This window comes from Lissotriton helveticus, chromosome 2_2 (assembly GCF_964261635.1).
Source record: "Lissotriton helveticus chromosome 2_2, aLisHel1.1, whole genome shotgun sequence".
Lineage (NCBI taxonomy): Eukaryota > Metazoa > Chordata > Amphibia > Caudata > Salamandridae > Lissotriton > Lissotriton helveticus.
In genome coordinates, this window is record NC_136060.1 from 521,947,641 (window position 1) to 521,963,141 (window position 15,501).

A 15,501-nucleotide genomic window follows, 5' to 3' on the forward strand; every position below is an offset into this window, starting at 1 on the left:
TAAAACAGAGGATAGGGGCCCTCTCGTTGTCACTGCTGCTGGGCACGAGGCTCCGATGGTGAATACCCACTGTTAATATTATTAATATAATTATTATTATTATTATTGTACAGGAGCGCTGCAGTTTACTCCGGTTGGGACAACCTCTGACCTCAGCTCCCACGTTCATCTTTCTTTCGCAGTGAGATGTTCCTGTTCAAATCCAATCACTCTCAGTTTCAGAAAGATTGAAAGACACATTTGTTCAACTTGCTTTTAGATAAAGCTGTTTGTTTTTATTGAATAGAATTGCCCTTTTCAGCAGCTTCAAGTATTTTGACTTTATTGTGATTTCAAAATATCATGAAAAAGAAACAATTCCTCACACACCCATGGTTAGCCTTTGTGTGATTACTGCAGAGAAGTGCGTCTTCCGTACCCCAGGCAGATGTACGGATATATTTTCTCTTTAAAGGTGGCGGTGTGGGTGTAGATGTGCTGCTGTCCATCGGCGTTGTAGAAAGACACCAGCCCCTCCTCGTAGTCCACGAAGATGCCCACTTTGTAAATCCTGCCAGGATTCCTGTACACTCTGTTCGTTTCATCGGTAACAGTATACTCTGTCAACCCCTGGGTGAGGACCCAGAAGCCCTGCTGGGGGACATTAGGGACCAGGACGGCCGTGTTGACGGATGCGCTGGCCACCCCCAGCCTCCAGTGGTCCTGCTGCAGAGACGCATCCGGGACACTCACTACTGTGTCTGTGTTCACCTGCCAGTACCACTTCCCAGAGATGACCCCCGTGGCCCCCCGGACACAGCGCTCCCGGTCGAAGCTGCGGACGTCCTTCCCGTCACTGCTGATGAGGAGGGTCGCGTCTGCAGCCTTCGGATCCACCGACAGGGACGCTGCGGAGACAGAGAACAGCGTCAGGACACTCACCAGACGTGTCAACACTTCCGAGAATGCGCAGAGGAAAATAGATTAAAAACTAAGAGGCTCATTTATGAAAAGTGACGCGAGGGCTCATAAATAAGCCCCTAAGCGGCTGAATCCCCTTGCTCCATCGATGCGTCACTTTTAATATGGAAAAAAGTAACACCAACGGCGCAAGAGGCTGTAGCAGCGCGGCACCGCAAGCCCTTTGGCTGTGCCATGCTGCAGCACTTGCAGAGCACAGGAAAGCAACATATTTACAAGAATATATCACATTCCTATGCTCTCCCCTGCGCTAGCGCTGGCACCCTTGCTCCATGGTGCAAGGATGCCTGCGTCGTGAGGAGATTGTTTTTATGCAGGAAGGGGCATCTTCCTGCACAAAAACAATCACAAAAGGCTTTTTCCTCTTTCAATGCGTGCTGTAGAATGCAGCATGCATTGAAAGAGGAAAAAACGAGGAAAACTGAAAACATTTCTCCTCGTTGCACCTCGCTACGCCACCCCAAGGGTGGCGTAGCATTCACACGCATCTCCAGATTTACAATTTCTCGTAAATCTTGAGATGTGTCTTGTTCCATGGGTGTTCCGTGGGAACTCCCACAGCAACACCCATGGAACGCCCCTTCCACGCACTGTGCTGCGTGTGAAGGGGCCATATTTACAAGGAGAGGAAAAGTCACGCAGGGTGGCTTTTCCTGTCCTTGTAAATATGCAGGAGCCCCCAGCGCCATCGCTACATCACGAAAAGTGATGTACTGATGGCGCAGGGGGCTTGTACATCTGTCCCCAAGTCTCTAAAGGCACCTGACAATGACTTGTCACGCACATTAACTGATGACTTCAACATCTGAAGTGTGAGAGAGGGACAAACCAATTCAGATGAGCATAGATCACTGGTGCAGCAGGTGCAGTGGCCCCAGGCCTGACCAGCAATACCGCACCTGTGCAAGTGCAGTTGGCCAGCAGAGCACCTATCAATGATTCAGCAGGTGCAGTGGCACCGGGACAGACTGGCGATGCCTCGTCTGTACTAGTGCAGTGTGAGCAGCGGCATACCTATCAAAGATTCAAGGGGTGCAGTGGCACCGGGCCCAGCTGGCCGCGCTTGAGTAGTGTGAGCAGCGGCATACCTATCAAAGATTCAAGGGGTGCAGTGGCACCGGGCCCAGCTGGCCGCGCTTGAGTAGGGTGAGCAGCGGCATACCTTTCAAAGATTCATGGGGTGCAGTGGCACCGGGCCCAGCTGGCCATGCTTGAGTATGGTGAGCAGCGGCATACCTATCAAAGATTCATGGGGTGCAGTGGCACCGGGCCCAGCTGGCCATGCTTGAATAGGGTGAGCAGCGGCATACCTATCAAAGATTCATGGGGTGCAGTGGCACCGGGCCCAGCTGGCCATGCTTGAGTAGTGTGAGCAGCGGCATACCTATCAAAGATTCAAGGGGTGCAGTGGCACCGGGCCCAGCTGGCCGCGCATGTGCAGTGTGAGCAGAGGCGTAGGTCTCAATGGTGTAGCAGGTGCAGTGGCACCGGGCCCAGCTGGCCATGCTTGAGTAGTGTGAGCAGCGGCATACCTATCAAAGATTCATGGGGTGCAGTGGCACCGGGCCCAGCTGGCCATGCTTGAGTAGTGTGAGCAGCGGCATACCTATCAAAGATTCATGGGGTGCAGTGGCACCGGGCCCAGCTGGCCATGCTTGAGTAGTGTGAGCAGCGGCATACCTATCAAAGATTCATGGGGTGCAGTGCCACCGGGCCCAGCTGGCCATGCTTGAGTAGTGTGAGCAGCGGCATACCTATCAAAGATTCAAGGGGTGCAGTGGCACCGGGCCCAGCTGGCCGCGCATGTGCAGTGTGAGCAGCGGCATACCTATCAAAGATTCAGGAGGTGCAGTGGCACCGGGCCCAGCTGGCCGCGCTTGAGTATGGTGAGCAGCGGCATACCTATCAAAGATTCAGGAGGTGCAGTGGCACCGGGCCCAGCTGGCCGCGCTTGAGTATGGAGAGCAGCGGCATACCTATCAAAGATTCAAGGGGTGCAGTGGCACCGGGCCCAGCTGGCCGCGCTTGTGCAGTGTGAGCAGAGGCGTAGGTCTCAATGGTGTAGCAGGTGCAGTGGCACCGGGCCCAGCTGGCCATGCTTGAGTAGGGTGAGCAGCGGCATACCTATCAAAGATTCAAGGGGTGCAGTGGCACCGGGCCCAGCTGGCCGCGCTTGTGCAGTGTGAGCAGAGGCGTAGGTCTCAATGGTGTAGCAGGTGCAGTGGCACCGGGCCCAGCTGGCCATGCTTGAGTAGGGTGAGCAGCGGCATACCTATCAAAGATTCAAGGGGTGCAGTGGCACCGGGCCCAGCTGGCCATGCTTGAGTAGTGTGAGAGGAGGCGTAGGTCTCAATGGTGTAGCAGGTGCAGTGGCCCCCGGGCCTGACCAGTGATGCTGCGCCTGTACTAGCACAGTGTGAGCATAGGTGTACCTTTCAATGAATCAGTGGGTGCAGTGGCACCGGGCCGGACCAGCAATGCCACGCCTGCACTAGTAAAGTGTGAGTGACAGCGCACCTATCAATGAATCAGCGGGTGCAGTGGGCCCAGCCGGCTATGTTTGTGCAATGTGAGCAGAGGCGTAGGTTTCAATGGTGCAGCCAGTGCAGTAGCACCGGTCCCTCCCGGCCGCGCTCTTGTACTAGTGCAGTGGGAAAAGAGGGGCAGCAATCAATGGTGAGGAAAGTGCAGTGGCACCAGTGGTGATTCCTTCGTGGGAGCAGAGGATCTTTGCACCCCGCATTGCTGGGCAGAAAGTGTTGAAAATAAAATGGTAATAAAATTATTTTATTGCCATTTTAGTTTTGATTGCCATCAAACAGAGTACAATGGCAGGGCGGGGCCTGTGCGCCACTACTGCCAATGATTGACAGCTGTGAGGAGTGCCCACGTAGGTTTGAACTGAGCATGCTGGTTTAGATGTCAACCTTGCTACAGCCAAACTGACATGTGCGATTCAAACATCTCCATCCCGGCTGTCTTGAATAGTTGGGTTGGAGAGCAGACACAGGCCTACAGTGCCTTTCGGAGCATGGAGCCAGCCTGCTCCAGCCAAACGAGCCTCCTTACTCATGCTGCTTAACAGCATGAGAACAGTGTCTTGATTGGATGAGAGAGTTGCCTGTGGGCTTCCGCTCGGAGGACGTGCTGTAGAACAATAAGGACTTGCTTCAGAACATCAAGTGTAAGGTAAGAGATTTATTTAATGTATGTATATAATAATATACATATTATTGTGTATATTAGTATGTGTATTTGTTATGCGTATATTTTTTGCACTCCTCCAATGTGATTTGCCACCAAATTCCCACGAGTGGCCCGCGGACCAGCCAGTAGCTCTCTTATCCTAACGCCAGTACCGCATGAGTTAGACACATGTTAAACGTCTGGACAAACCTACAAACAGGTCTGTGCTAACATCAGAGACAAGTTATACTAAGGTACTGTAGTATGTTTATCTAGGTACCTGTATCGATATTCCTATTCCTGGCCCTTGTCCAGTTATAAATCAATAATATCCCTACAACGGCACAGAAACCCGTTTCATAAATTAGTCATAGCACATGCTGTCACATTAAGCAAGCACTATTCCTCCAGCCCCCTAGAAAGCACACGAGTTCTTAAACAAATCCAAGCCTCGAGCAACCTGGGAAATCCCCGCCTGCTATGTTTTGATTTCGTCCGAGAACTCCTGAGAAGCACTGTAAGAACGACCAGTTCTTAGTGACATCTTTATTGACGTCTTATGTCCATCCTTACGTCAAACCCAGCACCTCTCAGGTATAAATATACCAACGTTGCCCTAAGCAAGCACACGGTGGTGATGAACCTGGAGCAGCGACTACTTGCCGGAGAGCCCAGCTGATGAGAGCCCACGGACGCTGCCCCTCCCTTTTTGACACGCTGAGAGAGACGCTGTCTTTTCTCCTGCCGAGAAATCCAGCTTCCAGCGTTTCCAGCTCGCCTTCGCGGGTGACTGGGATATTGAGTTCTGAGAGAGAGATACCAGCCCTCCTGCCTTCAAACCCCAGGAACTGAACTGACTAAACCCTTACAGAGAATTCTTGAGTCAGATTCTTGGCAAACCAAACTTAACTTAAACTACTACTTACTTACTCCCTCCCATGTATTAGGCTTCGGTCAGGTACACCGGGGCAGGCGTAGTTAGAAGCACCAGTTAAGTACGATTAGTCAATGTATATATGTATGTATCTATTGTATCCATTTTAAAGTATCATATGGCTAAGAAACCATATGCATGCTTTTACAGTATTATTTCATAATCCTGATTTTACTATATGCATTTTACTTAACCCTAAGTATTGCAATTTTAGCAATTCATTTCTCTTGTATGAGAAAAGAGACTGATCAATAAATAACACCTTTTATTGAAAACGCCCGTATCTTCTTTTCTCTACAATCTGGTGAAACTAAGTATGCACGTATTGACTGAGTAAAATAGCTGTCTTTTGTTTTCACACGACTCTAGAGATATACTCTTAATCAGGGAGAGCAAAGTTGTCATGTTCTATGGTTGTAAGAAACTAAATCCCTTCTTGTCTATCCAGGGAGGTTAAACTCCTCCTTGCCTAAGTTTCTAGTGAACTCTGAGCTAGCTGGCACACAAAACGTAAGTCTAATATAGTCAGTAGAAGACCTAGTTAACCTCTGTCCTACGTCTATACTACTGAAGATATTATTCCAATGCGCAGAGCCTATTGGGAATATAGGAACTACACTACATGGCGCCCAACGGTTTGGTAAGGCGATAAATCTAACGCAAGACATTAGAGTAACTCAGTCGTGCTTTTTCACACAGACCCTTTCTCCCGTAAATACTCCAAAGACGTCTGGAGTGGGTCAAAGGTTCGCTGAAACTTAGTAGGAAGAGATTTCTATGTATAGTTTTTGGTTTATTCAACGTTGAAGGATACAGTGTTCCAAAATATTGTGCACCTAATCTTTGTTTCCTTGGAAACCTGATCTGCAACAAAAAAAACTTCCTGTCAGTAAAATGTCAGACAACGAAGAAGAAAGGGAGGCAGCTAGAATAGCAGCTCAACTCCTAGCGGATGACACAAGTCTCCTACAGACAGACCCAAATGCAATACTCATCCCGGTCAACATAAAAAAAACTATAACTTTAAAACTTATAGAGAATGGACTGACATCAAGAGGTGGTACAGTCATATTCGTAATTGAGGCACATGAATATCGGCAGACAGAGGCATTCTATTCATGGATAAACTTTCCAGCAGCAAACGCTGTCACACACGACTTCCACTATTACAAAATAGAGGAACCTCCGAATGAGTACACTCCTTTCGAGGAGGTGGAAATACCATTAAAATACCAAGAGCATCTGCTCTGGTTTAAAGGCCCCCTAAAACATAATATTCACATCACCAGGCTCGGTCCAGTAGGTAGACCAGGAGCAATGTGGCCGGTTCTAGCCAACTACACATCACATCCTGACATTAATAGAATGTCAAGCGAAGAACTCTTAGTTAAAATAAATGAATTAACACAGGCATATAGAGACTTGGTTCAATTTGCAACTGAGGATATAACTTTCCTCCAGAAGTTGAAAGAAACAGATATAGCAGAACAGCCATTTGAACTTGCCAGAATCATAGAAAAATCCTATGAAGAACTAGGAAGAGATAGTTTGGGTGGGAAACCGGTAAAACCCCAACTAACTGAAAATCCTGAAAAAATATTTATTAAAAATAATCTAAACACTCCAAAAAAGAGCTGGGATGGAAATAAACAATCCACTCCCAAAGAAAAAAGATTCCAGTCCAGAGGAAGGTCTCCTCGGCAGAGAGAGGGATCTCCGGACCAAGGACACAAGTCTCCCAAGAGGGAGCCAACTGAGAAAAGATACAACCTTAGAAATAGGGATAATTTGAAGAAACCTGATAGATATCAAGATATTGATACACGTCCCTCTCGATCTTTTCAGACTTCCTCGCAGAAATCGGAAAGAAGAGGACGGTCAGAACACAGGGGAGAGCACGTCAAGTCCAAAGACAAGGAACCTGCTCATCAAAGTAAAAAATTACAATGTCCAAAAAAGAAGGTAGCCAGTATTAAAGTAATCAAACATGCCGAGGATACTGAGGACACAGCTGAAAAACGGAGAATGAGCTCAGACAATGCTAGACAGCGCAGCAGAAGTGAGCATAGCTCGCAAGATCCTGAGGAATCATCTGGAGACAGTGGACACGAATGAATACATTCAAGTGGAAACTGCAAACACCAGAGCTAGCAAACCTCATAAAATATACGAAATAACATTACGTATAGAGGGAGATAAGACTAGGAAAATAAGGGGTCTATTTTGGGATAAGCTCTCCAAAGGCTATGACATCCTTTTAGCTGAAAAAGACTGGCCACCGGAGTTTGTCAGGGAGTGCCCTCATGGCGAAGAAATGATTATGCCTGCCTTCTCAAATCATATTCCAATTCATAAAAAATATACACTTGCAAGAAAGTGGGCAGTAGCCCAAGCTCCTGCATTATATAAAAACCATGTTGGATGGGATGAGGACTCTCCTCCTCACAAAATCCAGTTAAAATCTCAACCAACTGCACAGAGGCAGTACCCAATTAAGCAAGAAGCTAAAAAACAGGTCAGGGAGATCTTAGCTCAACTTGAATACCAGGGGGTGATTGAAACTTGCACCTCACAAATGGACAATCCTTTGTTTCCTGTCTCCAAGACAGACGATTCATATCGTCTAGTTTTGGACTACAGACATCTAAACTCATGTTGCAAAACTTTTGCAGTACAAAACTCACACAGTGCAGCACTAATGAATAACATAGTGCGCAAAAAATACAAAACAACATTAGACATCTCTAATGGATGCTTTTGTCAAAATATAGCACCTGAAAGCAGATATTTGACAGCGTTCTCAATAAATGGCTCGCAGAAAAATTTCTGTCGTTTGCCACAGGGGTTCAAGAACAGCCCAGGATTATTCTCAGCGAGAGTAACAGAGTTACTACAAATGTATGAAGATGAGGCATTATCTTATGTCGATGACATCTATATAACAGAGGATGACTTGGATACTCACTTGAAAAGAGTGAACACCATAATACTTGGGTTCGCAGCAGAGGGTTACAAATTCAACTTTAAGAAGTCACGAATTGCCCATCTAACTGTCCTGTTTTTAGGATATGAATTATCAAGTGAAGGCAAAAGCCTGGCTGACAATTTCTTAGAGAAATGTGCTGTAATCCAAGCACCAAGAACGCTGAAAAACTTACAATTAATTCTAGGTTTCCTGAATTTCGGAAGAACTTACATTCTAAATTATGCAGAGAGGGTTAAACGTCTCTATGACCTAATAAAACCAGATTTTAAAACAATCAATTGGACTCAAAAACACACAGAAATTTTTAGATCATTGCAAACAGACATGCTAGCTAAAACAAAACTGCAAACACGCGATAACACACGCAACCTTGTGATTCGAGTCATCCCAGGAAGATGCGGATTCACATACCTAACCTCTAATGAGGGAGAAACGGTACCAATAGCATACAAATCACATTTGTACACAGAAGCTGAAAAAACATTCAGTATTAAGGAAAACATTGTACATGCAGTTCAAACAGCTATAGCAAAAGAAAGAGCCCAGGCCCAAGGCAGATGGATTACTGTGTTAACAGCAGAATCAGCCTTTGAGGCATTAACAAGCCCGTGTAATCTACCGTGGCATTAAATCCAAAATGGATACAATGGGAAAATTCTCTTGCTACAGACAAAGTAAAATACTATTTTGACCCGAACATGAAAAAATTTAAAAATCTAGAATATGAAAGAGAATATCCTCTGCCAATCGACATTCTGCCCATACAACAGTACGCCTGTGTAATATATACAGACGGACATGCACAACCCTCAGTTTGGGGAAAGCAAGCCTATAACGCCACATGCGAGATTGTAAAAAACGTGTGGCGCGGAGGTAATTTGAGACCTCTGGTAACAAAATCACACTCTGTGGAAAACAATTCAGAACAACAAACTGAAATAATAGCGTTAAAAATGGCGCTGGATAATGCAGATCGCGAATTCCCGACACTAATAGTGTGCGATTCGCATTACTGCGTCAAATCATACAATAACGACTTGCAGATATGGGTTGAAAACGATTACAAAGATGACAAAGGTGACACAATCAAGCAAAAATCGCTTTGGGAACAAGTAGTTCTTTTACAGAAAGAACTACCAAAGACTCACGTGACACATTCACTGAGTCATCAGCGTGATGGCGTTCACGTTGCAGGGAATTCATTGTCTGAGACAGCCACAGCGGAAGCCACAAAGCCGGCTTCCATAGCTACAAAAAAGCGTTCAGAAAAATACATTGACGGGGAAACAATGCTGGCGGTGAAAACGTCATCAAAAGGCGACTGCTCAGCACTACCCATCAACTATCCAGTCAATTATACATACATAATCGATGCAAACTCCGTTCCTTTTGCTCAAATCCCTGGAGTGGGGGATAGAGTAATTCCAAACACGAACAGGAGAGTCTTGTTAATAGCAGACGCACATATGGGTGACGGTCTTGAACACCTTAAGATTAAGGAATCTGTGGAAGAATTACAATCAATATACTGGTGGCCAGGAATGAGCCTGCAACATCACAAATTTGCAAGAAACTGCCCAGACTGCAACAGAGATCGCAGTGGTGAACGGGACGGTGTATTGCCATGGCCTTTCGCTTAAGATAGGATTAGGCTATCGACATACAATACCCAATAGGAATAAGCGTCATATTAACATATAGAGATTAGTCTCACTTAAAATGTAGACCCCAGCTCTCGGCTGACATTTGAACTGTTATAAAAAGATTTGCGAGTCTATAGTCGCATATACGCAATAGGCATGCTACATTCTGACCTGTGTCCTGCATTCAGCTCTTGAGCTTATGTGGGGGCCATGGCCAGCATGGGCATTGCATTGCGGGACTCTTATCACTTCCTTCCTGAGGGAAACAGGATGGTGTAAAGAAAAAAACAAGGGATAAAGCAATCTATAACGGCAAAGGTATTAGGTTCGGGGGCTGGGTGGGTCAAACATTTAATAAGTGTCCAACGTAGTCTTAATAATCTGCCAAGAAATTCTCTAAAAGGTTTCAGTCCGTACGAACTATTGTTCGGGACTAGAATGCTAATCCAGGACCTCGATGGTCAAACTTCAGTGGTGAAAGAAAAATGCTTTTATATCAGATCGTTTGGCTATTTTACAGGACTTAAATGAAACAAGAAAAGACCTGAGCAACATAAAGTTGAAACAACAGCCAACAGCCACTGAAGAGAAACCACCTGTCCCAGCAAGGCCTGTCTGGATTCCAAAGATCGGGGATCTGGTCAGAGAGAAAATCGCGGTGAAGAAGGAATTTGGGCCTTCTTACAGAAAAACAGTACCTATCTTAGCTGTCAACGGAACAAGATCAGTTGTACTACCGCCCCTTGCTGGTAAAAAGGAGAACCAAGTTGAATCCATCGACCTGGTTAAACCACAATCATGTGGCCAATAATAAGTAGTAGGCAAGTGGACTCCCAAGAAGTAGCAGAACACCAAAGTTTGCTACAAATCAAGAGGTTCAAACTGAGAGACTAATCACATTTGATAAACCTACAGTGAATCAACAAGGACTATGCAACAAAGCCATGGAACTTATGCCTCTTGAAACCCAAATCACAACTACTCGTCAAGAAACACCTGTCTACAACGATGTAGCCACAGACTATGCTGATGAAACAAAGAAAATTCCAAAAGCAAAAAGAAATCCAGAAGCAATTGAAACAATTGACAGAACTGTATCAGGCTACTTCATCAACTTCGATGACTTTTCTGAGGATCCGAGCAAACCTGAGGAACAGCTGACAACATCAAAGACTTTTAAAGACAAAGTAAAAGAACTCTTTCATCAACTCAAAGCAACCTATCTGATTTCTCCATGGATTGAATTTTGGGTGGCGCAAGGTGTATTTGTCCTAATGCTTTGGCTCATCATGGTAATATGCTTGGGACATTTCATTGAAGGAAAATATGTTACAATGGACACAGCAAGTCAGAATATCAACTTGGTCCTGAAACCACACAAGTCTTCACACATCGAGAAAAGAGAACTTTCTTCAGTAAACTTCACAGCCAATCCTATACCCGGTGGGGTAGCATGGGACAAAACTGATTACGATATATATGGCCCGGTCGAGCTCTTGAAGTATCCTCATCAATTTAAGGTTTCATTAAGTGACTTTGTAAAACCGAGCACATTCTCTGATGATTGGGACTTTGAAAGTAATAATGATATGATGTCAGACCTAGTTATGTCAGCTAAATTTACTGAACATGATTATTTACAGGGTTCATCTAATTATGACCAGATGTACTGTTACAACCACTATGCTAACCATTATTTGCATAAATCTGCTCAACCTAGAAATGTTTTTAATTATAATCAATGGGAACATTGTGCAACTCCACCAAAAGGCAGTTCAAAAACATTTTATGATACATTTTCATACTTCTCAGGGTTTAACACAAGTAATGCAGAAACATTTTATTTCAAAATGTTAAATAAGACAGGAATGAAAACCATGCTTACAAACACAAAATTAATCTATTCAGAAACATTTGGTTTTGATTTCTGGAACAATAATATTGAAACAAAAACAATCTGGGGTACAAAAGATTGGCAGGTCCAAGGTATAGAATCATTATTTAGAGCCTGCATGATCCCAGAACAAATTATATTCTCGAATGACACAATTCAACAGACAACCTGTCTTGGCCTAGCCAAAATTAAAAATTTAAACAAACCGTCTATTCCAAAGCCAACACATGAAAGTAATAGCACTACAGATGTTGAGATAGACGTATCCCATATTTTAAACCATAACAGAACACATCCTGATTGGAAAAAATGGTTGATCTGGCCCACTGACACAAATAACTGTCAAGATAGATTCCTGAACAAAATACAGGGGTTCACATTGACCAGGCCAGACCCTAGATACTCCCAGAGACAACATCCAGGGATTGTAACAACATACAGGGTAGGAAAACTCTGCCTCGAATGGCTACAAACATCCACACTGGCTGAAATTAAGCAACACTTGACTTTACTTGAAGAAGGTGCTGACTTGTGTGATTTCATTATGGGACCACGCAAACAGCGTCAAAAACGTTTCATAGCGGCCTCTATATATGCAGCTTACAACGAAGCTTGGAAAGAAACTCAAATTGAGACAGCAGCAAAGAAAATACGGTAAATTGACCGTGTTAATTTGGAAAAATCCCTTTCTGTTGTGGACAATGGGTTAATGACTCTGTCTTCCAGAATATATTCACTGGACAGTATTGTATCATCTGCAATCGATATAATAGAACAAGACTTACTAATGCTACAACATGGTCAGTCTCAATTGTGTTCTATTGTACAGCTTGGCTGGACGTTACAAAATCTGCGTTCAGGCTACGTGCCTTGGCGTTTAATCAACACAACGTCATTATTCACTATCTTTAACCTTACTGATACACAAATCAGCTTGGCACAAAAGGGAGCAGAATATACAATTCTGAGCATTGAAAGACTTGAGAGATTACCATTGACAATGTCAGAACGACCTGTCATTGAATGGATAATACACGGAATCATAACTATTACGATAACAACTTTCCAATTTCGATACTGCCAAAAGTATATACAGGCAGGCCAGTATGAAAGGTTGGGTAAAGGATACATTAGGTCAACATGGAAATTACCTTATACACACACATGTCATAGTGAAAAAGGACAGAGTGTATTTCTCAGTGGTAATAATTGTGAAAAATCACTAAGTGGTATACTTCTGTGTCAGGGCATAAATTTGCATGGGGCCTGTGAGGGGACTTCAAATAACCTTTCATGTCACCAGCTCGGCACACCTGCAACTCGAATAGAGCCATACTTTAGACGGCTTTCTAACGGGAGCTACATTCTAATTGTGGATCACAGATGTTGTGGCTTGCTGCCAGGTAAAACCTATCTGGTAAGCGTGAGTTCCATGGTCACTTGCTGTGAGCGAGTATTGTTTCCAAATGACGCTCCAGACAGGGAGGGAAAAATGTGGCCCAGTTTGAATATCTCTTCTATTCGAATTGATACTTTAAGCAGAATGAAGACTGTGCTTCTACAGACGCCAGTGCACTTGACGTCATCAAAAGAAATGTATGATCTCCAAGTTGCAAGGACAATGACAGAGATACATGCATTATTATCAACAAATTGCCCCCTACACTTCGCAGAAATGCTAAACGAAATCTTAAACATTTCTGATACGAATGGTATCGCGAGTGTATTTAAGACCGTTTTTTCGGGACTGTTAACACCATTCAAAACAGTCCTGGGTATTTTTCCTAATTTTGTCCATTCTGTCTTTGGCGGACTTCCACTCCTGTTGGGACTCGTAGCAGGCATCTTATTTTTGCTACTCCTGCTTCGTTATGGCAAGCCATGTCACAGACAAGACTCCAGCATCAATGGAAGAAACGATCCTAGCTATACGCTATCGGGACCGCATAACTAAAGTCCTTGGATTAGCCCGGCTAAGAGATCTGAATATGACCTGGTTTCTTTCATTCAGACCCATATGGCAGAATTGTATCTTACCTGTGTTAAGATGTATGCTGGGCGGCGAAGAATGCGTGTTGGACATCTGTCTTACACTACATTCAGAAGTACCATTGGATACAGATACTTTGTTAGGTCCAGTAAAGGCTCATGCATCGTGTTATCCCCAGAGGTTACCTATCCTGATGACGGCATTCGTGGAGACTTCACCACTGCGATTGAAGGGTAGTGAAGTACAAGATGAGAGCAGCATCAACCAGGTACGACCTTCTGTAAGCAATGCTGATCAAAACATCATTGAAAGCGATCATGTGCGCGACTGCATGGTAGCGACATTCTCCAACTTGGTCGAACTTTCACCTGAAGCAGTAGACTGTTTTTTTGAAAGTCTGTCTGAAATTATGTTTTCCCCCGAACAAAAGGAATAACTTTAAGCAAACGAGCACACAGTGTTCCCTGAACTCTGAATTTGGCCTTCAGCTTTGAAAAACAAAGCTACTGAGACTAGTTGGAACTATTTTTTCTTCTTGACCTGAAAACGAAAACTTTTTTCCAATTCCAAAATATTTACCTTTTTTTTTGGAACTCATCTTCTGCTTAAAGTAAAGCTATTCTTAGAGAACAGAGCTTCTATTTTTAGGAACTCTAGAGACAATACATTACCTCAGCCTCTATCATATTTACAAATAACTGTATTTATATGTGAGGGAGTGGACTCGCATTTTTTTTCTGTATTAAGAGCCATTTCATGTGTAATTTTCGCAAATCATTCTTGCTGATATAAATGTGCATCTTTTTGAATGATTACACTGCTTGAAAGCATACAGTACCTATACTCATTTTCGTGTATTTCGCATATGCCATTTCAGATGCAAAAAATGTATTTTGGGGTGGTTCGGTATACACATGCACTATTAGATATGTTTACTATTGCTTAGGTTAGTAATTATGGACATGAATGCGTGGAGTGGGTGTAGTATGTTTATCTAGGTACCTGTATCGATATTCCTATTCCTGGCCCTTGTCCGGTTATAAATCAATAATATCCCTACAACGGCACAGAAACCCGTTTCATAAATTAGTCATAGCCCATGCTGTCACATTAAGCAAGCACTATTCCTACCAGCCCCCTAGAAAGCACACCGAGTTCTTAAACAAATCCAAGCCTCGAGCAACCTGGGAAATCCCCGCCTGCTATGTTTTGATTTCGTCCGAGAACTCCTGAGAAGCACTGTAAGAACGACCAGTTCTTAGTGACATCTTTATTGACGTCTTATGTCCATCCTTACGTCAAACCCAGCACCTCTCAGGTATAAATATACCAACGTTGCCCTAAGCAAACACACGGTGGTGATGAACCTGGAGCAGCGACTACTTGCCGGAGAGCTCAGCTGATGAGAGCCCACGTACGCTGCCCCTCCCTTTTTGACGCGCTGAGAGAGACGCTGTCTTTTCTCCTGCCGAGAAATCCAGCTTCCAGCGTTTCCAGCTCGCCTTCGCGGGTGACTGGGATATCCAGTTCTGAGAGAGAGATACCAGCCCTCCTGCCTTCAAATCCCCAGGTACTGAACTGACTAAACCCTTACAGAGAATTCTTGAGTCAGATTCTTGGCAAAACAAACTTAACTTAAACTGCTACTTACATACTCCCTCCCATGTATTAGGCTTAGGTCAGGTACACCGGGGTAGGCGTAGTTAGAAGCACCAGTTGAGTATGATTAGTCAATGTATATATGTATGTATCTATTTTATCCATTTTAAAGTATCATATGGCTAACAAACCATATCCATGCTTTTACAGTATTATTTCATAATCCTGCTTTTAATATATGCATTTTACTTAACCCTAAGTATTGCAATTGTAGCGATTCATTTCTCTTGTATGAGAAAAGAGACTGAT

The 15,501-nt window shown here is 44.2% G+C and overlaps 1 protein-coding gene across 1 annotated transcript in view; it reads right to left on the reverse strand.

The window, feature by feature from the left end:
* Positions 1 to 273: 273 nt before the first annotated feature.
* LOC144821929 (CD5 antigen-like) overlaps positions 274 to 15,501 on the reverse strand; it is a 228,649-nt gene continuing 213,421 nt past the window's right edge. The window contains exon 6 of the mRNA XM_078679079.1: positions 274 to 887. Within this exon, the coding sequence (XP_078535205.1) occupies positions 391 to 887 (497 nt within the window). The 3' untranslated portion in view covers positions 274 to 390. The remainder of the gene's footprint in view (positions 888 to 15,501) is intronic.